Source organism: Platalea leucorodia (genome assembly GCF_965183815.1).
Source record: "Platalea leucorodia genome assembly, chromosome: 16".
Classification (NCBI taxonomy): Eukaryota; Metazoa; Chordata; class Aves; order Pelecaniformes; family Threskiornithidae; genus Platalea; species Platalea leucorodia.
Window position 1 is genome coordinate 8,685,962 of NC_138838.1, and position 22,729 is coordinate 8,708,690.

At 44.7% G+C, this 22,729-nt stretch overlaps 3 protein-coding genes across 9 annotated transcripts in view; 2 read left to right on the plus strand and 1 right to left on the minus strand.

Annotated features, from left to right (window-relative positions):
* Nucleotides 1-16,079, plus strand: part of CLTC (clathrin heavy chain) — a 34,349-nt gene extending 18,270 nt beyond the window's left edge. The window contains exons 14-32 of the mRNA XM_082328553.1: nucleotides 1,387-1,550; nucleotides 3,257-3,382; nucleotides 3,957-4,099; nucleotides 4,501-4,735; nucleotides 5,083-5,205; nucleotides 5,302-5,447; nucleotides 5,609-5,792; nucleotides 6,161-6,353; nucleotides 6,811-6,968; nucleotides 7,185-7,349; nucleotides 7,443-7,550; nucleotides 7,679-7,846; nucleotides 8,019-8,168; nucleotides 8,443-8,574; nucleotides 8,742-8,852; nucleotides 9,564-9,734; nucleotides 10,019-10,240; nucleotides 14,330-14,405; nucleotides 14,735-16,079. Of these exons, the coding sequence (XP_082184679.1) occupies nucleotides 1,387-1,550; nucleotides 3,257-3,382; nucleotides 3,957-4,099; nucleotides 4,501-4,735; nucleotides 5,083-5,205; nucleotides 5,302-5,447; nucleotides 5,609-5,792; nucleotides 6,161-6,353; nucleotides 6,811-6,968; nucleotides 7,185-7,349; nucleotides 7,443-7,550; nucleotides 7,679-7,846; nucleotides 8,019-8,168; nucleotides 8,443-8,574; nucleotides 8,742-8,852; nucleotides 9,564-9,734; nucleotides 10,019-10,240; nucleotides 14,330-14,405; nucleotides 14,735-14,859 (2,900 nt within the window). The 3' untranslated portion in view covers nucleotides 14,860-16,079. The remainder of the gene's footprint in view (nucleotides 1-1,386; nucleotides 1,551-3,256; nucleotides 3,383-3,956; nucleotides 4,100-4,500; nucleotides 4,736-5,082; nucleotides 5,206-5,301; nucleotides 5,448-5,608; nucleotides 5,793-6,160; nucleotides 6,354-6,810; nucleotides 6,969-7,184; nucleotides 7,350-7,442; nucleotides 7,551-7,678; nucleotides 7,847-8,018; nucleotides 8,169-8,442; nucleotides 8,575-8,741; nucleotides 8,853-9,563; nucleotides 9,735-10,018; nucleotides 10,241-14,329; nucleotides 14,406-14,734) is intronic.
* Nucleotides 16,080-17,318: 1,239 nt separating this feature from the next.
* Nucleotides 17,319-18,689, minus strand: PTRH2 (peptidyl-tRNA hydrolase 2). Of its 4 annotated transcripts, XM_082328598.1 has the most exons (3): nucleotides 18,590-18,689; nucleotides 18,178-18,247; nucleotides 17,319-17,976 (listed from the first exon to the last, which is right to left on the minus strand). In XM_082328598.1, the coding sequence occupies exon 3, from the start codon at nucleotides 17,956-17,958 to the stop codon at nucleotides 17,440-17,442; it is 519 nt and encodes a 172-aa protein (XP_082184724.1). In that variant the 5' UTR covers nucleotides 17,959-17,976; nucleotides 18,178-18,247; nucleotides 18,590-18,689; the 3' UTR covers nucleotides 17,319-17,439. The 4 variants fall into 4 exon arrangements, with proteins under 4 accessions (XP_082184724.1, XP_082184721.1, XP_082184722.1 ...); XM_082328595.1 differs by lacking the exon at nucleotides 18,178-18,247 and having other exon boundaries at nucleotides 18,590-18,679; XM_082328596.1 differs by having other exon boundaries at nucleotides 17,319-18,187; nucleotides 18,590-18,668.
* A 56-nt stretch (nucleotides 18,690-18,745) lies between these two features.
* Nucleotides 18,746-22,729, plus strand: part of VMP1 (vacuole membrane protein 1) — a 69,728-nt gene continuing 65,744 nt past the window's right edge. Inside the window, exons 1-2 of one of the 4 annotated variants that reach the window (XM_082328381.1) lie at nucleotides 19,016-19,571; nucleotides 21,697-21,828. The gene's annotated coding sequence lies outside the window, so the exon portion shown is untranslated. Of the gene's footprint in view, nucleotides 18,822-19,015; nucleotides 19,572-21,696; nucleotides 21,829-22,729 lie in introns of those variants that run through there. The other 3 variants (XM_082328380.1, XM_082328383.1, XM_082328382.1) reach the window with 3 other exon arrangements.

A 22,729-nucleotide genomic window follows, 5' to 3' on the forward strand; every position in this document is an offset into this window, starting at 1 on the left:
AAAGAAGTGTGGCCAGCAGGTCAAGGGAAGTGATTCTACCCCTCTGCTCCTCTTTGGTGAGACCCCACCTGGAGCACTGCGTCCAGCTCTGGAGCCCTCACACAGGAAAAACATGGAGCAGGTCCAGAGGAGGGCCACAAAAAAACGATCACAGGGCTGGAGCACCTTTCCTATGAGGACAGGCTGAGAGAGTTGGGGTTGTTCAGCCTGAAGAAGAGAAGGCTGTGGGGACACCTTATTGCAGCCTTTCAGTACTTAAAGGGGACCTGTAAGAAAGATGGGGACAGACCTTTTAGCAGGGCCTGTTGCAGTATGACAAGGGGTTTTAAACTAAAAGAGGGTAGATTTAGACTAGATATAAGGAAGAAATTTTTTACAGTGAGGGTGGTGAGGTGCTGGAACAGGTTGCCCAGGGAGGTGGTAGATGCCCCATTCCTGGAAACATATGAAGTCAGGCTGGATGGGGCTCTGAGCAACCCGATCTAGTAGAAGATGTCCCTGCTTGCTGCAGGGGGGTTGGACTAGGTGACCTTTAAAGGTCCTTTCCAACCCAAACTATTCTATGAAAATGCTTATCTTAAATTTGTGTAGCCTTTGGGTTTTGGGCTTTTGTACTTCTCAACAAGACTAGCTGTGTATAGTCTAGTTAGTGTGGTGGTACATCAGTGGTCAAATCTCTGTAGATGTGTGGCTGAACAGTATCCTGCTAAGCTTTAAATAAAACCTCCTTAAAGACCAAGAACACAACATAATCTGGGACTCTTGGACTATTGGAATTTGGGGAATGGTTAGTGGAATAAGATACCATTGTAGACAGGTTTCTTGCATAGGCAGGCTATGTGTGTTTTTCTAAAAAACACGAGTCTTTTTTGACTAAGGGACTTGACAGTCACTTGTCTAAAGTAGCCGTGTGTTATATGGCATCAGCTCTAAGCGAACTTTAGCTGTGGGTCGTGGCAAGCAGCTTTTGCACTGTGTGCTTGTTTTAGTGAAAGGTGTGATGGTAGCTTTTGGGCGCAACTAGTTCTGGTTTTCTGACTCTTCCGTGCCTTCTGTCTAGGTGTTGTATGGAAGGCATGTGCTGGATGTTTTAACAAAGCTGACCTATGGCAATTGATGATACATCAGTATTTATCAAAGTTGCATGTAACACACTAGTCGGTGTAATACGCGGGGAACAGCAACAGGCTCAACTCAGCTAGGACAATCTGGTCTTCGTAAAACAATTACAATACTTGAATCTTTTTTTTTTCACTTCTTTGTAAACTTCTGCAGTAGTCAGAGTCAAATTTTCCTGTAATCCTAACTTGGAAGGCTTGCTTAAAAGCTAACATTGATCCAATTCAAGTGCTTTAGCAGAATAACATGTTGACTGTTTCCCTCGAGGTTTGTTTTATTTCCTGGGCTCTATTGTAAACTTCAGCCAGGATCCAGATGTGCACTTCAAGTATATTCAAGCTGCATGCAAGACAGGACAAATTAAAGAGGTGGAAAGAATCTGCAGGGAAAGTAACTGCTATGATCCTGAACGTGTTAAAAACTTCCTCAAGGTAATGTTTGGGTAGCACTGGGCTGTCTTGGCCTGTTTGGGGTTCTGATAAAACATGGAGTGTGTCACCAGTGAAATGAGGCAGCCCTGTGAAAATACGGATGAGTCTTAACCTTTGCACTTAAGGATCCATCTGTCCTCTTAAACCAGAGGTATCTAGCATGTTGGCGGTACCTCCTACTAGAGCCCAATATCTAAAAAATGGAGAATCTGTCAGATCAGTTCCTCGCTGCTCTTAGTAAGGTTAACCTGGCTTGAACTCTTAAACTGTAATAATAGCACCAGCTCATCTAGAACTTGTTACAGATGTCTGCTATAAAGTAGGAAACAGGTAACTTGAAGGTTGAGAACAACCATAATGCCAAATGAGTTCATAACTTAATGCTTAATCACAGTGTAATCAGCTTCAACTGAGCAACTACAGAAACAACAAATGAATAGCATCAATTAACTCCATAAATGCTTTCAGAGTTCAAGATCGATCTATCCCACTCATCTTAACTTGTGCACACTTACTGAAACTTCAGCTAGGTGAACTGCAGTTTAGCTCTGCTAGGATATGCCAGTCAGAGTAAATACGTGCTAACTGACTGTTAGAGCTAGGATTCGGAGCATTGCTGAAACATTTCTGAAGAGTGGAAAAAGATGGTGTGCTCCACATTCAGATTTTGTAGCCTGTTAGTGCTGAGCTTATTGACAAATGTAACACTGCTAAAAATATCTGAGAAACAGTGTGGGAGGGGAAAACTTTATCTGGGAACATTTCCTGCCTTCATGTTTGTCGGTTACATAGCATAGTCTTAGATTTTGCTAATCATATCTGAGGATGGCAAAACTCTTCAAATGAGAATTCTATAAAAATAACCTGGTGCCACTGAGGTGTAAGGTATGTAAATTGATCAAGCCACCTAAGATAAGTTATCAAGCTGTCAAATTCCTGATGAAAGCTATTGTTTTTTGTGCTGTTCCATGTCTGGAATGTGCAGGACATGTACCAGGTAAATCTCCCAGTACAGGCCTCCCTGTGTAAAGTCCTTAAGTGTAATTTATATGTAGGATTATATTCTGGGATGTGCATGTTCGAATAAGTGATCTGAAATAGGCATCCGGAATACTGTCTGCCACATAGACTAAGCTTCTGTACTGTAACCATTGTAATCTTATGCTGAAAGTTGGAATGCTTTTAGATAACTAATCTGATTAGCAATTTAAGTCGTACTGCTACTAGCTTGATTCTTACCTTCTAACTATGGATTTAGAGAACAGTATCACAAGACACATGGCACTTGAAGTGAATTCCATATGTAAGTTTTATGTTATGATCCACAACTTAATCTAGTCTTGGTTAAATTCGTTTTGAAATCCCAGAGTGCTAATCCTGCACACCAAACACCAGTGGCAACTAAAAATGCTACCTATAGCTTAGGCTTGTAATACTTGTACTGTGTTGTAAAACTTCGTAGACTCTGCCATGCAAAGGAGCAAGGTTAAACTTCAGAAAGCTTCTTGCTGTAAGCCCTGAAGTGGGTGTGAGTACTCCTACTTGCTACATATTGCAAACAATTAGTTGAACAATAAGCTGTCATTATTCGGTTGACTGTTGAATTTTGGCTTTCCAAATTCAGCTGCTTTAACAGTTTAAGTGACTCTATTTGTCTGCTTAAGCCTGAGAACAAAACCAAATTACTGAAGCTCTTCTCTTTATAGGAAGCTAAACTCACTGACCAGTTGCCACTCATCATTGTATGTGATCGCTTTGACTTTGTCCACGACTTGGTGCTGTACTTGTATAGAAATAATCTCCAAAAATATATTGAGATTTATGTACAGAAGGTAAGTTACAATTTGTCACTTGGCTTTAATGCGTCAAACTGATCAATCTGTCTAGTATTATATGCAACTATAGGCATTATGTTTGTAAGTATTCTGTAAACAGCCTCGTACTTGAGACTGACATTTAAGTACCTGCTAGTGGCCTCTGGTAAGTTAGCCCTTACGTGAGTCAGATCTCTTATTTATTTTTTAGTTGAGCTGAGCGGTAACCCCTGCTAATGGGTGTCTTGAAGGAGGGAGACTTGGTAGAATAACTTTGGAGTTCTCAGGGTAATTTTAACTTCCAGCATTTCTGGGGGGGTGGATGGGGGAGTTCTCCTTTATACTTCCTGCAGGGACAAATTGGCTTGCTCAGGAGCTTTTTCCAATGGGGACTGAGCATGAGTGAGCCACTGAACCCCTGCTGACTGAAGAATTTACTTTCAAGCTTACCCAGAACCTCAGGACGCTGGGAGTAAAGGCAGGAAGATGAGGTCAATCTTAACTAGCAGCCTTCATGTGTACTTCTAGGGATAAGTATTGACTGCCTGTACTGCGTGACAACACACTGACTTCTTTAAATGATCCTGTTTAGGTGAATCCAAGCCGTCTGCCTGTTGTTATTGGGGGACTGCTTGATGTGGATTGCTCTGAAGATGTGATAAAGAACCTTATCCTTGTAGTGAGAGGTCAATTTTCGACTGATGAGCTTGTTGCGGAGGTTGAGAAAAGAAACAGGTATTAAACTTCTACGAGTCTCTTAATGCTGCCGGACTGGTCATGGTTATACTGCTCATCCATCAATGCATGTCCTCGTTACATAGCTAAAGCGGGTACTGACATAACAAGAAGCTGCCATTTGCAGTAAAACAAAAGTCTGCTTTGCTTCTTGGCTGATGTGGGGATTTCCCTTAAGCAGCCTCCAGATAATGAGTCTTTGTCACGTGATCTTCATAGCATCAGAAAGTTATACCATTATAATAATGAACCAGAATGCAGGTCAAAATGGAGTACTGTAACTCTGGTTTAGTTACTGACTCTATCCTACACTGAAGCTGACTTCTGTAGTGAAGAAACTGTGCAAGTGGATACTTGCTTATTCAGTCAACCTCTCTAATGTGAAAACCACTTCCTTCTAGGCTGAAACTGCTTCTGCCCTGGCTGGAAGCAAGAATTCACGAGGGTTGTGAGGAGCCTGCAACTCACAATGCACTGGCCAAAATATACATTGATAGCAACAACAACCCAGAAAGATTCCTGCGTGAGAATCCTTATTATGATAGTCGCGTTGTTGGCAAGTACTGTGAGAAGAGGGACCCTCACCTGGCCTGTGTGGCTTATGAGCGTGGACAGTGCGATTTGGAACTTATTAATGTACGTATGCATGCCAAGGCAGCTGACTCATGGGTTAAGTTCTAACCTGAGTATCATGGGATAGGTATTCAGGTTTATGACCGATAAAAGCATTTGTTTCCTAAAAAGTATTAAGCTAGGATCTGCTCACTTCTAATAGAATAGGTAGCTATTTAATCTCCCTCTGCAGCTTAATGAGAAATGGGAGACTCCCCTGGACATCTAGAATTGGAGGCTAATGGAAGTATCAAAGCCTGAGATTTTTCGTCTGCCTCTCAGGTTTATTTGATGTTGCGATACAGTTAGCTCATCCACTGTAGGCTCAATGGCTGTGACTTCACTCTGAATAAGCTTTTGCCTTTCACTAGGTGTGCAATGAGAACTCCCTCTTCAAAAGTCTTTCCCGCTACTTAGTTCGCCGTAAAGACCCTGAACTGTGGGCCAGCGTACTACTGGAAAGCAACCCTTACAGAAGACCGCTAATTGACCAGGTATAACTGACAAAACATTAAAAGCCTTTGCTGTCCTAACTTGACTTGCTAGTGCCTGACTGAACTGATTTGTCAATGGCTTGACTCTGCCTACAGGTTGTACAGACTGCACTGTCGGAGACGCAGGACCCTGAGGAAGTCTCTGTTACTGTGAAGGCCTTCATGACTGCAGATCTTCCTAATGAGCTGATTGAACTGCTGGAGAAAATAGTTCTTGATAACTCCGTGTTCAGTGAGCACAGGTGTGTAAAGTCAAAACTAAGTCACAGGAAACTTGAAATTATATCTGGTGCAGGTGTTAAATTGCTGTGGAACAGCAAATAAACTAATACCCTCTGCAGAGGGGAGGGTGAATTTCTTGGTTGTTACTTGATATGTAGTAATATTTTCTTTCTCTATTTAGGAATCTGCAGAACCTTCTCATTCTTACAGCTATTAAGGCTGATCGCACCCGTGTCATGGAGTACATCAATCGCCTGGATAACTATGATGCTCCAGACATAGCCAATATAGCTATCAGCAATGAGCTTTTCGAGGAGGCATTTGCTATCTTCAGGAAGTTTGACGTCAACACCTCAGCTGTACAGGTATCGTAAAATCTCAGTCTGTAATAACTCCTTGTGACACGTGCATCCTCACATGAGGACTTTGTTGCTAATTGTGACTTCAGTACTGAACACCAATTAGCAAAGTGACCAAAGCTGCTCAGCGTCTTGTCTTAGGAAGTAGAACAAACATTGTGTATTGAACCCCCTAGTAAGTGAAACTTTGTAAGCATAACTTTACTCATGCTGTGTGGGTTATATAGGGTAGTCCCTATTTTAAAAGCAATGGTGGATCCATTGAAGAACTAACACAAAACACAGCTCAGTGTCTTGTAAAACTGACCTTTATAGAGAGTGGCTGATTGTGGTGACCCTTTCTTTAGGTATTAATATAGAGCACCTTTCTTTAGGTATTAATAGAGCACATTGGAAACCTGGATCGTGCGTATGAATTTGCTGAACGCTGCAATGAGCCTGCTGTATGGAGTCAGCTGGCTAAAGCACAGCTTCAGAAAGGGATGGTAAAGGAAGCAATTGACTCGTATATTAAAGCAGATGATCCTTCCTCGTACATGGAAGTTGTTCAAGCTGCCAATGCCAGTGGTATGATTAAGTTTTATTTAAATCTTTGATGTTGTTCAGCTCTTTTGCGTGGTCTGTTGCTCAAACTGCAGTTCTGCCAAACCTGTATCTTGATGCAAGCAGAGGAATCTGGTCTTTCAAAGACTGCCCTGAGCAAGAATGGGAAAAGGTAGTGTACTCCTTTTGCAGATAATCAGTGGTCTTATAACTACCTCCTTTAGCTAGCTGGAGACTTCTGTCAGAGTAGTTGCTACAAAGGAGGTCTTTGCATGAAATTAAATACCAGGATTCATTCGGTTAGGCCTGTTGTAAGGTGACTTTATTACTCCTAATGTAGCATGTGCAGTATGAAGGCTAGTCTTGATTGTTGGGGAATAGCTGTAGAAATACTTAGTCAAACTAGATTGAGCTGCCGGTATAGCTTAAGCACAAGTGTCCTCAATGGTGGGAAGTAAGCATTCTGAACTCTGTTTCATAGGAAACTGGGAAGAACTGGTGAAGTATCTCCAGATGGCACGCAAGAAGGCCCGGGAGTCGTATGTGGAAACGGAATTAATCTTCGCTCTTGCTAAAACAAACCGTCTAGCAGAGCTAGAGGAGTTTATCAATGGACCCAACAATGCACATATCCAGCAAGTGAGTGAGACTGAGTTTCAGTGTTGGTGAATCATAGCAGCAAGCTCCTTAGGCCTTGCTAACCGGAGGGTGTTGGGACTTCTGTCTCTTTGGATATGCAGATAGATCTTGGACTTTAAAGGCATTTCCATTTTGATAATGACTTGAGTGCTACACACTTTATGTAAGCCCTTGACTGAAAATCTGCAAGAATAACCTGGTTATGCTCTCCTGTAGGTTGGTGATCGCTGTTATGATGAAAAGATGTATGAAGCAGCTAAGCTGTTGTATAACAACGTGTCCAACTTTGGCCGTTTAGCCTCGACTTTAGTTCACCTAGGTGAATACCAGGCAGCTGTGGATGGTGCTCGGAAAGCAAACAGTACTCGCACATGGAAAGAGGTAAACTTGCTGATTGAATAAGTTAAGAGACTTCAAAGCTGTAGCCTCTTCAGAAGCTTTGATGAGAAACAATAATGCAATTGTCAATTCCAGGTCTGCTTCGCTTGTGTTGATGGAAAAGAGTTCCGCCTGGCCCAGATGTGTGGACTCCATATTGTAGTGCATGCAGATGAGTTGGAAGAGCTAATTAACTATTACCAGGTAATTAAGCTGCCTCCTGTTGTACAGTCAAAGTCTAAATTCTTTCATGGCAACTCTGTCCAAAACTGGAAATTTAGAGTCAGGTTGGTTCCTAATGTGAAACATCTCTCACTGTCTGTATCTCTTAGGATCGTGGCTACTTTGAAGAGCTGATAACTATGTTGGAAGCAGCACTTGGACTTGAGCGAGCGCACATGGGGATGTTTACAGAGCTAGCAATTCTCTACTCCAAATTCAAGCCACAGAAGATGAGGGAGCACTTGGAGCTATTCTGGTCCAGAGTCAATATCCCCAAGGTGAAAGTCTGAGGCCTTAAATTTAACTTAAAACGCATCTGTCTGGATTGTCTGTACCCTAGGTTTTGCAGTAGCAGCTCTTGAAGTTATTAATAGCACTAAAGCCTGAGCACTGATGGATACTGATAGCAATATATGTTAACGGGAATTTCTAATACACTTTTTGCCTTAGGTTCTGAGAGCTGCGGAACAAGCCCATCTCTGGGCTGAACTGGTGTTCTTGTATGATAAGTATGAAGAATATGATAACGCCATAATCACAATGATGAATCACCCAACAGATGCTTGGAAAGAAGGCCAGTTCAAAGATATCATCACTAAGGTATTCCTTTCCTAGTGAAAGGAAATAAATTTCTTGCTATGTGCGCTGTAGATCTCTTCCTTCACTAGTAGCCTGTTTAAAATTCAAAGTTCTTGATATTGCCACATAATTTCAAAGCAAGTCAACTACAGTAACTTAGAGATTTCTAGAGACCAGAATGAGTCTTGGATGGTGGCTCAGTTGTGCTGGAGTATCTAAGGTTATGTCTGTCTTTCATTTGGATTCCTCTATAGTCAAGCTTCTGCTCTGAATGTGCGTCCTTACTTATCTCTAGGTGGCCAATGTGGAGCTGTATTACAAGGCAGTTCAGTTCTATTTGGAATTTAAACCTCTGTTGCTCAATGATCTGCTGATGGTGTTGTCCCCTCGGCTTGACCACACTCGTGCTGTCACCTTCTTCACAAAGGTAATTTTCCTACTATCCAGGTCAAAGAAAAAGTTGCAATTGGAAAAGCATTTAGCTGTAGCAGCATTTGAAAATGCTTAGCTACTTCACTGCCTCATAGGGAAGATGCTAGGAGACCTCTACAAAAAGTTACCTTGACTTAAATTTATCTACCCGATTCCTTGAAGGTTAAACAGCTACCACTGGTTAAGCCTTACTTGCGCTCTGTTCAAAATCACAACAACAAATCTGTGAACGAGTCCCTGAACAACCTCTTCATTATTGAAGAAGACTACCAGGTATGTCTTGTCTTGAAATGGTAGTATCTGGAATGGGTATCGACTTGCACGTTCTATATGCTTCGCAATAGAAGCAGCTATTCCTGAATTTCAAAGTTCTACTCGAGCTGGCTTCGGTATTAACCTAATATTATGCGTGTGTGTTTAATGTCTAGAAACACAGGTTTCTCTCTCGTTTTCGGTAGACTTTACCTGCTTGCTGTTAACTTGCATTCCTTAAGTATATGTCCTTTGCCACTTCAACCTGAACTAGTGGTGACTAGCCAAGGATTAAGTGGAGAACTGTTAGTGGCTTTGTGGGAGCTTTCTGGGTCATTCCTACTGGGGATAGACTGGCTACTTTGTTATGCGTGTGGCAGATCAGCTTGTATTTAAGGCAAGGAGTGGGTGCTAAGGAAAGAACTCGTGGAAGGGGCAAATAGTTATGATGTCTAGCTGTTCTACTGTTTTCAGAGAACAGCTGTCTGGTATTCAGAGGCTCTTAACCTCAGTAATCGCTGCTGAAAAATACTGACTGGAATACTGAAAACTACATGTGTGTCAAACACCAGCTTCTCAAAAAAAAAAAAAAAAAATCTCTGCAGCTCTGGCTAGAGTACTTTATCCTCCTAGAAGTAGGAATACAGAACTAAGATGTATGGAAAATGTTTGTATGTTTGTGGAAGTAGTTGTACATTTGAGGTATGAATAACTTTTTTCTACTTAACTCAGGCTCTTAGGACTTCTATAGATGCTTATGACAACTTTGACAACATTTCTCTTGCTCAACGCTTGGAGAAACATGAACTAATAGAATTCCGAAGAATTGCTGCGTATCTCTTCAAAGGAAACAATCGCTGGAAACAGAGTGTAGAACTCTGTAAGAAAGACAGACTGTATAAGGTAAGACTACTACACAGGACTGGTTTAGCATACTTGGCTTGTTTAGAGACCTGTGACTTTTGAGTAAAGCTGCATCTTTTTGGATGCCGCTAGGTGGTGCCTGTTGCTAATCCGGCAAATCTTGCTTCGGAGCGGCAGTAGATGGACAGATTTCTTGGAAACAAGTCATAGAATGCCTCCTGTCTGCTAACGTCAGCAATAGATTACAGCTCAGTTAAATGCCACATCTGTGTCAGTGGTTGTACTATGGCACCTGAGGCTAAGCAGACTCTCTCCTGTTGTAGGATGCAATGCAGTATGCTTCAGAATCCAAAGATACTGAGCTGGCAGAAGAGTTGTTGCAGTGGTTCTTGCAGGAGAACAAGAGAGAATGCTTTGGTGCTTGTCTCTTCACCTGCTACGATCTCCTGAGGCCAGACGTTGTCTTGGAAACAGCATGGAGGCACAACATCATGGACTTTGCCATGCCATACTTTATTCAGGTCATGAAGGAGTACTTGACCAAGGTAAGAGCGGGTGCCTCTCCAACACTGAAAGCTTGTTAGCCACTGTGGTGTATGCCTTGAGACTGTCTGCTTGCTACTAACATTGATATGGGCTTTTGTCAAATGTCTGTCTGTCCATGTCCACACTTATTTTTCAGTCCATCTGGGGAGAGACTTCGCCCTCTAAGAGACTGAAACACTTGCAGACTTCACCCTATCTACCAATTACAGAACCTACATCAGTAGTATTTGCCTGACCATGGGCAGTGTCTTCAAGTAATTCCAGGATTCAGGCTTTTCATATGCTGTGTCAGTCAGGAATCCCAGCTGGGATCAAGCTCTAACTAAATTCTAGACTGTATACTAAAAAAGCTTTATAGCTAGATCTCGAATTAACTTGGTCTGCTGTGCATTTAACCTAAAATGTGGCTCTGATACTTAATGGCACTAATTATGACTCAGCTTTTGTTTGAAGTGACTTAGGATGGGGAAAGTACTTGGTAATGCTCTGACAGACTTGAACCAGATTTGAGTTAAATGCCAACTGTCACTAGCAAGATTTGCCCAGCCAAAGCTTTTAGAGTATCTTCCAGTGAAATGGTGTACGTTCCTTAATGATTAAGACTCCTTCTGTGAGAAGTAAAAGCTTAACTCACTACTCGAGTCAATGAAGACTAGAGTGCCTGTTTGTTTAGAAGATTTGCCTGGCTGTTACTTCTAAAGGCAGGACTACTTTCTAGCCCTATGGCAATTTGCTATCCTTAAATGCTGTATTTTGGGGGAGGTGGGGAGCTATCCAAGTAACAGCATGGCTTGTCAGGTATGCCTGATGTACCAAGCTAATACTAGGCCTCTCTTGGGAGTAGTAGTCTTGGAGTAGGATTCTTAAAGATTAAAATTTCATGATCTGCTAAAGGGTTAGGATACAACTGTAGTGTAGCTAATGAAGTCAATGCAGTAAGATCTAGCAACAAGCAGAGCTGCCTTTCTAAAGCAGATACTTCTGGTGTATCTTTGTTTTTACTCACCTGTACCTTAATTATTTCTTCCCTGACGCTTTTGTTTCTACCTTTTATATGCTAAATATGGAATTTGATTTTTCTAAGCTGCACCTTCTGAATTCCTTTGCAGGTTGATGCAATAAAGGAAAAGGTGAAAGTTGATTCTTGTTTTCCATCTTTAAGTCTGGAGGACTAAGTCTAAGGATTCTGCATGAGTTTTTTTTCTTTCCTATGTTTACTACACTGCTGCTACTGCTTTTCCCCCAAACAAAATATCACTAAAGCATATGCAAATTGTTTAACTCTACAAGTAGCTAGTGCTGTAGGACAAAAGTAGATTCATTTGCTACTAATAAGCTAATAGATCCTCAGGAAGGGCATACAGGTGATCAGTTGGATCACAGTCAACCTGGTATTGAAAGGATACACAAGTGCTACTATTTGATGGCCAATCTGACTGGAAGAACCACCTACAATATGAAATAATTAAGCCTTGGACTGCTGTCTCTGAACTGTAAATCAACATGGTGTTTGCTAGTTTAAGGACTGTGATCCAGTTTCTGATCTCTTGACCGTTACTAATGCGTGCTGACAGTAGGCAGAATAGATACTAGCTGCTTCAGAAGAGACTCTTCCTCATTCAGGTGTCCAGTTCTTATGGTGCTAGTCTAATCCACATGGTGCTGTAGTTCACATAGCAACTTAAAACTTCAGCTATTAGGCAAAGTCTGTGGTTCTCTTCCCTGTAGTAAATTTCTTGTAGTTGTGCAAAAAAGACTGCCTTCCAAGCTCTTCAGCTTCACTAAACTTCTCTTGCTACCTCATTTAAAAAGAAAAAAAAAAAAAAAGTAATGCTTATTGCTCTTCTGAGGCTTGGCTTTTGCTATGCAATTTTGCCCTTCCGAAGGGCAATCTCTAAGGTTTCTGTCCATCTGCTTCTGTACAAATACCACTCCGATTCTCGTTAGACCAGAGGTCAGCCTTAGTGTGAGTTTTCCATTAATGTGGTTGAGCAAAGGGTGAGCAAACTGATAAATGGCTTGAAGATGGACTAAATGCAAACTGCTTCTTGGTGACAAGATGTCTGTAATTACACCACTGGAACTCAAGGCTAACCTGACTAAAATGCATAGTGTAAGGTCCTTCAGCAGCTAGTAAGCGAGGCAGTAAGAAAGCGTGTGTGTGAAAAAAGGTAATCGAACTGCAGTGTTTGCATAAACTACGCATGTGTAGCAGTCATTGCAATTACATCCCACTATTCCTTAAGCTACAAGGCATTGCTGTGGGCTGCGTGTGGTTTTTTGGGGGGAGCCTGTATGGCAGTCATCTTCAGACCTCACTCTTGCTTCAGTACTTTTGCCTCTTTTTCATGCACACATAACACAAGAACATTGAATGCATGTTACTTTTCCCCTGCAGCTTATTGCAGTCCCTGTGGAAAAGCCTTTAAAACAATCTTGCTGCAAGTGTGTAGGGTACTGAACCTGGTGATGCTCAAGCAAGTGGTGTAAGAACCATCCTGCAGGCTGGTTTCAAACTTGCGCTTGTTATTGTAAATACTTGTTTAGCTCTGAGGGGAGGCAACAAAACTCTGTCCAAAATGCATTAAATGGTCCTGGGCTGGAGGCTTTCCAAGTGTGCGTAAGCCAAATGCCTCTGCTTAGTAGCAAACTCTGCACATTCTCCTTGGATTTGCATCTCTAAACTTGTGCTTCTGTGTTCAGTGTGTTGCTCTTTGAGTTAAAAACAATGCAGTTCTCAGCACGGTGTCTGGAAATGAGCCTCAAAGCATTGGCATACGCTCCTGTGCGCTTTGACAGCAGCAAGCCAGATACTGGTGTGAGGCAACAAAGAGGCTTGCCGTGAAAGCCCAGTCAATGAATGAACGCAAAGCTCAGGACTTATGCCACTTCCTGGATTTATGCCTCTAATCGAGGTTACAAATGAGAACAGGTTTATGGAACACGTTGTCATTCATAACTAAAATGAAGAAAGCTGCTAGAGCTGCCTGCAAATATTTGCTAATGTAGCACAGTTAAGCTGAAAACTGTTCATGTCACGGATGTTGGTGTAGCTCAATAAGTAATGCCAACCCTGTGTAAGTACAGGAAACCTGTCTTCAAACTCCTTTATTAAGGACACAAATGAAATGAAAGACTAATCTGGTTTGTGAGTTGTCTTACTGTCTTAAAAAGTAATTGGCATGATTGTCTCTGACTTTATTCTAAATCTTACTTCCCAGGTAAAATACCAATACCTAATTTTTGTGATTTTAGTTTCAGGGCCTGCCTTAGACTGTAGTAATGCTGAGTTTCCTTGGATCCGTTGTAGTAACGAGCAATATTTCACTACAGAAGAAGTTTCTTCTCTTGCCTTTCTGTAGGGGTGGGCTAACAGCACAATTGCACTTGCTGTGCAGCAGAGTGAAGCTGGCTAGTCTTGTCTTGTTACTGTGTGTTAAGCTTGAACAAGTTGAGTATTTGTGGGTTTAGGCTGACTGCCACACAGTTCTAGAGTGGAAAAAAGCAAGTCTTATACACATGCATTCTCTGCATTTGAACTTAAATTGCATGAGTTGAATGGGTTTGGAAAGTGAAATCCTGAGGCTCAAGTGACATGTCGGATGCTATTGCAGTCTTCTGTATACAAATACCAACTTCAGATTACTTTGCCTCAATGTTATGTTCAGGGAAACTTCTCCAGGTGTGGGCATTATCTTAGCAATTGCTCCAACACCAAAGGTCTCCAACTGACGTGCTAAAATCTGAGTTTGTGTCCTAAGGCTGTTGGTTTGAAGCAGTTGGAGCAACACTGATGAGCTTACTGATGTCAAAGTAGCTCTAGTCCAGTATGGGACCTTTCATACAAAGCTTCAGCCTGGAGTGAGCTTTCAAAGAAGTTCCACAAATCCCTCAATTAGGGATTTTTTTTCAGGAAACGGACAATCTTGACTGCACCAGTACCAACATTGCTACTTGAATTGATCTTAACTTGTAAATGGTCTCCTTTTCTTGATGGGTGTTAACATACCACTAAGGCTTTTCCACTTCTCTGCCATGAACAAGTACCTCTTTTAGAGGAGTTTTTTAATTGTTGGTCTCCATTCCAGGTGGATAAACTGGATGCATCAGAGTCTTTGAGAAAGGAAGAGGAGCAAGCTACGGAAACACAACCTATTGTTTATGGTAATGCTTTAGTTCATATGTTGTCAGTAACGCATTTTGTTTCTGAAACAACATTTCTCTAGTCATGGGTTTTCCCAAGGAAGTCCTTGGAAATGGGAACGTTCTTCATGTGAAATCGAGTCCTAAGGGAATGTGTTCCAAAATACTAGATAAAGTACAACTCTAACGCTGCTGCTGAGATTGGATATGGACTGCAGGATTTAACTCCCTAGCATGAGCTAGGATAATCTTATTGCTAAACATACAGATGTCTCCAGGGAAGTTGCAGGAATTTTGTGGCCTGAACTCTCAGTACTGAGGAGTAAAGATGAAACCGTTCTGTCTTCCAGGTCAGCCCCAGCTCATGTTGACAGCAGGACCCAGCGTTGCAGTTCCTCCACAAGCACCTTTTGGCTATGGCTACACTGCACCTCCGTATGGGCAACCGCAGCCTGGCTTTGGGTACAGCATGTAAGGTGCAGCACAAGTCAGTTTGGAGCTAGCGTATTTTCTTACTGAAACTCCACCGTCCCTCCCCGCTTTAACTCATAACAGGGAAAAGCAAGAGTTCTGCCTCGTGTTCTTGTAACCTTTATTTCATGAAGGACTGTTTTTTCTAGCGCAAACTATTTGAATCACTTACGTTAAATCTTTTTCACATTCCATGTCATTTAGACTTTTCTTTAAAAGGGGAATAGTTTAAACAACTTTGTTCAAGTGGGCTTTTGCAGGACTGCTTATTACCATTAAGTCTATTGTGAAGATTCTGATTTGCACTCTATAGTGTTAAACTCTAATATTGAATCTTAAGTTCATTGTATGTGAGCAGCTTACGGTATGTACTGTCTATTCTAAATGCATTTAAGTCTCACTGTATATTCGGAGAAAGCTAAAGCAAAGATACTTGTATTTGACCTTGCGAGACTGCTGACAAGAGACAACACTAATCAGCATATCCTACCCTGGTTGGATTGCATAGCTCTAAAAGAATTTAAAATGCGTACAGACAACCTTGCCTGACTTAAAATGAGTAAAAGGTTTTTTTTTTTTCCATAACCTATGCAGGTTTTTCCAGTTATGCATATAGAAAATGCTAGTGTCTTTTTGCTCACTCCATATGTAACAGATGACCTTATGTTGTGCTGTATCCTGTGCTTTTGTGGGACATTCCATTCAGGAACAGAGCACCATGATTCCAATCTGTGTATTTACTAACCCTGCCCTGAGGTTTGTGTATGTTGGATATTGTGGTGTTTTAGATCACTGTTTTGAGTGTACAGAAGAGAGAATTCAAGCATATTGCTGTTCAGTTTTGTTTGTGCAATTTGAAATTACTCGATTTAAAAATAAATTACTGGACTGTGGACATGCTGCATAGTGGTAGCTTCACTTTACTGTCTTCAAAGAGAACCTTCGGACTCGAACCAAGTATTACAGTGCTAGGAGTGTGGGGCGTGCAGGTGCGTACATTCAAGGGTGTGAGGGGCCATTAGGAGAGCAGCAACGGAGACCGTTAGTGGTGTCTTGCACTGAGGGGGCAGTACAAGCAAACATGTAATGCTTTTTCTATAGAAAGATTATACCAGAGAGAAGAAAATAGCACTTTTTGATAGTTGGCTGCACTGTGGTCAACTACAGCATATTTGACCGGATGATACATTAGGATTGTAGTAGGGTGTGTCAGTTAAATTGAGATCATGTTCTAGGTATGTAAGTTGCCTTAAATATATTTAGCTTCAAATAAAATTGACTTAAATGTTTCTCTATGAATACTGTCATATTTGAGTGTACGGAGTATTGCAGCACTGGCCATGGTGGGGACAGCTGTAGAAGCTTCTGTCTCTTAACCGGGAGCTGTCCTCAGCGTCGGGTTCCAGCTCTGGGGCTGAATCCCCTTCCTGCTCTCTCCCGGGAACTCCGCAGTTGTGTTGTGTGATCCGGGCAGCCGAGCGCCGCAGCGGTTCCGTCTGTAATGGGGGTGTCAGCACCTGGGGGGGCACAACCTGCCACGGGCTGTAAGCGGCTGTAGCTCTTTGTTCGAGAGTGCGGTGGGGCAAAAGTCTGCAGTGAGTAGTGTCAGTCTTTGAAAGGTAGTATGACTAAATAAGAGGTACAGTATAAAAACGCCTCCATTCTCTGTGTTTATTATGCTTGCTTACGCTTGCATTTCCCTCTGGGTCTGTAAATTGGACTGATAGAGACAAATCCTTCTGTTCCCTCTTTTGTAACAAATTTCACAGGTACTCAACGGGAAGACGTGGCTGAGAGGCTGTACAAGAAATGCGCTCAACAGCACAGTTCTCACAAAACAGCTTTGTTAGAAAACTGACTGGGAGAAGGTCCCCCTCATTACAAGTGCAGGGGACGTGCTTTTTACAGTGTCAGAGCTGCAGTGGAAGAATTTACACGAGCCATGATCAGCATGATCTGACCTCTGTCCATAACTCCTGTAATCCAGTGCTTCCTTAAACCCAAGAAGACCTCTTAATCCCATGTAAAACAGGATTTAAGTTAGTCCCTGTATGACAACCTGTTTATGCGTAGGGTAACTCCCTATACCTTGGCTAAATTTAGCACTACAGCTGCCCCATCTGTATGGGGCAATTTAACTGCTTCAGCAGCTAATATCTTCTGAATTAAAGAATGTATCTTTTCAAAAAACCCTCCTGTAAGGCCGAGAGGGGGAACCTGTCATTTTTAGCACATGGGACAAATTCACGTAAACTTTATCAGTTTCTATTCAGCCAGTAAACCAGACAAAGTACAAAATCCTCACTCAGTTGCACAAGTCTTAAATATACTGGGTTCCTCCTTGTGGGTAGTAAAATTCTGCCAGCTCTACTTTCCTCCACTCCATCCAGCATTTTCTTCCTCACTTCAGAACACAATGCAGAAGCTAGAGAAATGATTTGCAAATTTAAATCTCTTACAAAACCTGGTTATTTTATTTATACTGAGAGAACATACGGAGAAATCCCAAGAAGTCCACAAACCTGGATTTTCCCCCTTCAGTACTGCTATGCACCACTGCATACAGGTTTCTTTGGTCCCCAGATTAGAAAAGTTTCAGGTGACCAGAAACTTTATCGATTACATCAGCTGGGCCCGGCCCAATACCAAGGACTGTCTGGGAGCCTGGAGCTATCTGAGTGCGACCCGCGTCCTGGATTAAGCTCACAGTCAGTCCGAGGTGTTTGGCGTCAGCCAGGAGTTGGATCAGAGTCTCTTCATCAGGAGCTTTGAGGACCACTTTCGGTTGTCCGCAGTACTCCCACTGCTTCAGCAGTTCAGGATTTCTTCTCTGAACTTGCTTGTAGGCAGAAACAGCAGCATGGGAACACTGTGCTGCTACTTTACCCTTTCCCATCTTCAAATCGTTGCGGACAATCAGCACCATCTTGAACTCCCCGGACTCCCCCATGACGTCAGCTTCGCTCCCCAGGTTGTTTGCGGCCGCGATCATTCCGGCTTTGGGCTGCCTCAGCAGCCTCCCGCGAATGCCCCATCCCAGGCACACTCCGCACGCGACTCCGGCGATGACGCTGAGGAACCCGGGTTTGGAGAGATAATCCATGACGGTTGTGGAGACTGGCTACGAAATGGGGGGGAAAGACAGAATTTACTCGGGAATTTTTCAGCTCCTGAGAGCACACCCGGTTATGTGGAGACAACATTTGTTAAAGAAAGAATTCTCCCGTCTTCCTGCGTTGGGGTGTTCAGAGACACCCTGCGTGGCGCATGCTCCCCCGCTTTCCCATCGCAAACACGTCACCCGTGACGCTGCACAACCTACCGCTGACGGGCTTCAGCCCAGGAAGCAGAACGAAGGGGAAAAAAAATCGCAAATTATGTGAAAGTTGCACCTAAAAATGGTGAGAGAAAGGGTAAAACGGAGGGTTTTTTTAAAGTCAGTACCCAAAACTCAGTTGAGGGCTGCTTCCCTCAGGGGAGGGAGCGAGGGGCGGTGCGGGGCCGCCTCCAGCTCCACCGAGGGCGGCGGCGGCTGAGGCGGCCACGGCCCCGCCAGGCCCCGCTCACCGGCAATCCCCGGTGGGAGGGACGGCACCGGGCGGGCCGGCACCGGGTCCACCCAGCCCTGACGGAAGAAGAAGGCAAAAACCGAGGGCGAAACGAAGCGAGCGGAGCCCCGCGGCCCCAGGGCGGCACCGGCGGCCGTGAGGGGGGAGCCCCCCCCCCCCGCTTACCTGCCACGCGCCCGCCAGGCCGCAACCGCCCCGCCGCCGCCGGAGGTGACGCCACCAGCGCGTGCCGGCGAGGGGCGGGCCGAGGGCCGACCGCCGGCCCGTGGGAGGGAGGGGTCGGGAGTGCGGCGCGCGGGAAGTGACGCGCGCCGGTGGGCGGGAAGGGGTGGGTTTGGCTCCGCCCTTCACTTCCGGGTTGGCCCGGGCCCAGCGGCAGCCGGCGGCGCGGAGCGTGGTGAGTGTCGGTGCCGCGGGCCGGGCCGGGGCCGGTCGGGGGCCGGGCTGCCGCAGGGGCTTCCCCGGCGGACGGGGCTCCGCGCTGCTGTCCCCTCAGCGGCACCTGCCCCGCTCCTCCCATCCCGCCCCCTCAGCACCGACCTCGGGGCCGCTCCCCTCACGGCCGCCCCGGCCCGGGGCCGCTCCCCCCCCGCCCCGCTTCCGTGGTGAGGGAGCGGGGCCGGAGCGGGCCGCGCCAGTGACGGGGCGGCGAGGCGGGAGGTCCGGCCCCGGGGCGGCGTGGGGAGGCTGTCGGGGGGTCGGGAGAGCGGCCGGCGGGCGGGGTCGGCGGTGCCCCGGGGCACCGTGACCCAGTGGCGGCCCACGCCGTGTTGTGCAAGCCTGGGGCCGGGAGGGGTGACGGGAGAGGCCCGGCCCGGCCGGGAGGGCTGGCGGGGTGGGGGAGCTGCGTGTGGGGTGACGGGGGGGCGACGGCAGCCTGAGCGCTGCAAGGGTGAAGGAGGCCGGGAGGGGACGGAGCCTCCCCCAGGCCGCTGGGAGCGCGGGAGGAAGCTCTCGGCGTTCAGGGCGATAGCTGTGCTGCTGCTCATTCATCCCCGTCCCGCTGGAGACCTGCTCAGCTCGGGACGCTGCACGTCACGCTGGACACGGCCCCGGAAACCGCCTGGTAGCATCGCCCTGCTTGGGCCTAAGGGACAGTGCCTGATGACACAGTGAGAAATTCATCCTTCTGGCTGCAAGGAGCCGGGTACCGATGGTCTTTGTCTGCTTCTCCAGTAGAAATGTGTTGTGCTTTCCTAGCTGGGTTGCTAACTGCATCCTCAGCGTCGTGCCAGCTGTCCTTCTTCCTAGAGACCGTGAGTCGTCTTACGGACTTGGGCAGTTAGGCCCAAATCCGTGAAGACTCTTACTGTCTCATATCTCTTGACTGAAGTTAAGCACCTAGATGCGTTTGTCCGGTTTTCAGTTCTCTGCCCAATGTCATCTAGTGATTACAGAAGGTAATAAAGGAGTAAGATTCCTGTTTTGTTCCAGTTTTGCCCCTTAGGTGTTTGGCAAGTCATGTCGGGCAAGACCTGAGGGAAGGGGTAATAAGTTTGTTTGATAGTGGCCGTTTATCTGTGTAGTGCCGTGAACCTAGGTTATCCACTTTGAACTGCACGTGTGACATTTCTTCAGGGTTCTCTCCTGCCCTTGTTTTCTCTGCGATGTGCTTACCAACAAGTGGGTATCCTGGTTTAGTTAACGTTAATAATATGGGTTGAGCACTCTGAGGTGGAGAGAGTGTGATATGACTCTTCTATGCCTTGGAGTATATGAATTTTGTTTGAGCAGTGGCTTTTGGTACTGTTTTACTCTTAGGACTTCTGCTCCTGTAAGGTCGTTTCACCCCAGCTCCTGCCAGATAGGTCGACTGCGGGTTCTCATGCTTTATACCATCTTACCTTATGATAGCGTATATAAACTCTTAATGCATTCATTTACCTCTTGAAATGGAATTCATTATGTCAGTCCTCTTTACTTCAGTCCATTAGTTCTGCAGCATGGGATGGACTTTTCTTTATTCGTTACTGGCCATAAGTGACAGTTGTAATGATTGCTTCATCGCATGTTTTCAGATGAGAGTTTGAAAAAACACGTTTCCAGTTGTGCAATGGGAGGTGAGCACTTCTTATTAATTTGAGCTAAGTTTCTTGTCCTGCTTAACAGCTGAAATCAATGGTACTTGTAATTTCTGTGGGGAAGGACAGGAGGAGACTTAATAGCTTTTAAGTGGGCAGTAGCAATGAGGACGGTGAGCATACTGGAAGCAAGCCTCTGAGCTGGAATGTCTGCACTATTTCCACCTTAAAGCTTTTTTCCTGTGGTTGTCTGTGAATATCTTTTGAATGTCATAACTGTTTCTGACTACACCTTGTGAATACCTCTCCTTACAATGTTCTGTGTAATTAGTGCATATTTTGAGATCCCCTCTTATTTCTTAACAAGCTTGTTTTTTAAAACGAAAAAAATATTGCTCCTGATGTATAGTAAGAGTAGGCCAGTTTTTCCGGTATAATGGTGATGGGAAACATGTTATTATCTGAAGGTTAGAACTTTAACTTCTGTTACTTGTGGAGAAGTGTGAGTTGGATGGACTTTGCCATTCCATGAGAACAAAGAGCACGGCCTTGAAGCTGTTGCAACACTGAGCTTTTTGTATTCCAGTAGCAGGTTGGAACCATAGTCAAGGGGCAGCACGTTGCTGGTTTTGGTGCTGCGCTGGCCAGGTGGACCAGGGGACAGTAAGACGTTATGAGTGGGGCAGGCAGTTGTTCAGTGTATTGCAAACGTGTTAAACGAATATTCTCTCTCACAAGGCTCAGAATTAGCCTCTGGGATTCAGCTTGTCTGGGCAGTGTATTCTCATTGAATGGCCAAGGCAGCCGTAGTGCAACCTGAATTAGTTCCAGTTAGAGACTGTTAACGTCTATGAAAAGCAGAAGTCGTTGTCTCAGGAGCATGTTTCAGCTACTGTTTTCTATGGGGTTTGTTAGGTACTTGTGTTCGTTCCCTTTCATCTCTGCTGTACCTTCTCTTAGAGGAGAAGCGCTCTGGATATAACGGCTGGGCAGGTTCAAGCATCTTCTTGCGGGGAAACTGTCTCCCAGCACTTACAAGATAGGATAAAGGCAGAGGTCCTACCAAATCTGCACTCTCCACCAGCTGCTGGAGGAGTCAGAGGTGGCAATTCTTAAGGCTGCATTTATACTCTTATTTTTCTAACTCTTTGTTCTTTCCTACTCAAATTTTAGCAGGCCTGTTTTGTGCGGGATCTGTTATCACCTTGTGACAATTTCTGTGACCTTTCTTTCCTCTGTGCCTTTTCGAAGCACAGGGAGGCTGACGGCGGAGAGCTTGACTGCCACCTTCTGAAGGCAGACTGCAGCCTGAGGGCTGTGAGACAAACATCTTGGCACATAGTATGCACGTGGATTGCTGTATACCCCTCTGGAACTGAGGAGGTGAAAGACACCGTGTCTGTTCAGTCACCTGAATATTGAGTTATGGTCTTTTTTCCAATGTTGTGTAGCCCCTCTCTCCAAAGCTTTTCTCTCTGCTTGTATTAGTCTTTCCAAGTCATCTGTTCTGCTGAAAGGGCTGCTTAGGCATACGTGAGGTGCCCTCCCCCTGAGGAGTGTTATTGTGGCACTGGTCGGTGCTGTGGAGGTACTTGTCACTGAATCCCTGTTTGAGAGAGGCATGAAGTACAGGGTATTGTAATGCTGTCTCATTCAAAATCTGGATATGGTTGAGCTGGGCGCTTGGGAAACTGAAGTTAGCATAGCAGCACAGCAGCAACACTGAGGAGGTCTTCTGTGCTCTCAGGTCACCCTCCCAGCAGCGTATTTCACCCTCTCTGATGACCTTGAAGTGGTTTTCTCAGCAGCTGTTGAGCATCGTCCCAGTCAGCAGAGGAGCAGTCTCCTCCTGTGAGCTGTGATCTGCACCCCCGGCTTGCTGCCTCCTGCCAGCCTCCGGAGCGCAGAACGGATCTGTGATCTGCACTGTAGCATGAGATGCTACACTGATACTGTTCATGTTCCCAGTTATTTCAATTTCCTTTCTTTTATTTAATTTTTTTTTTTTTAAGTTTCAGCAGAAGATCACTGCAAAGACCTGAACAACCTGAATTTTGTCTTTCCTACCATCTTCCATGCCTTTTCATCTATATATTGTGTAATGACTATACTGTATTATTATAGCACCTGATTCTACTGCTGGATCTACAAGACAACCATCAATATTAGTGTTTCACCTGAGAAAATCCACCAGGGAGAATAGTTCAATATATGTGGCCTTAACCACAGGGACAGAACTTTTAGTAACCTCAAAAGAAAATGTGCAGCATCCCTGAAACTCGTG

What these genes read in the sequence shown, in the direction of transcription:
- PTRH2 (XM_082328598.1), bottom strand. Translation starts at nt 17,958, where the DNA reads ATGGATTATCTCTCCAAACCCGGGTTCCTCAGCGTCATCGCCGGAGTC.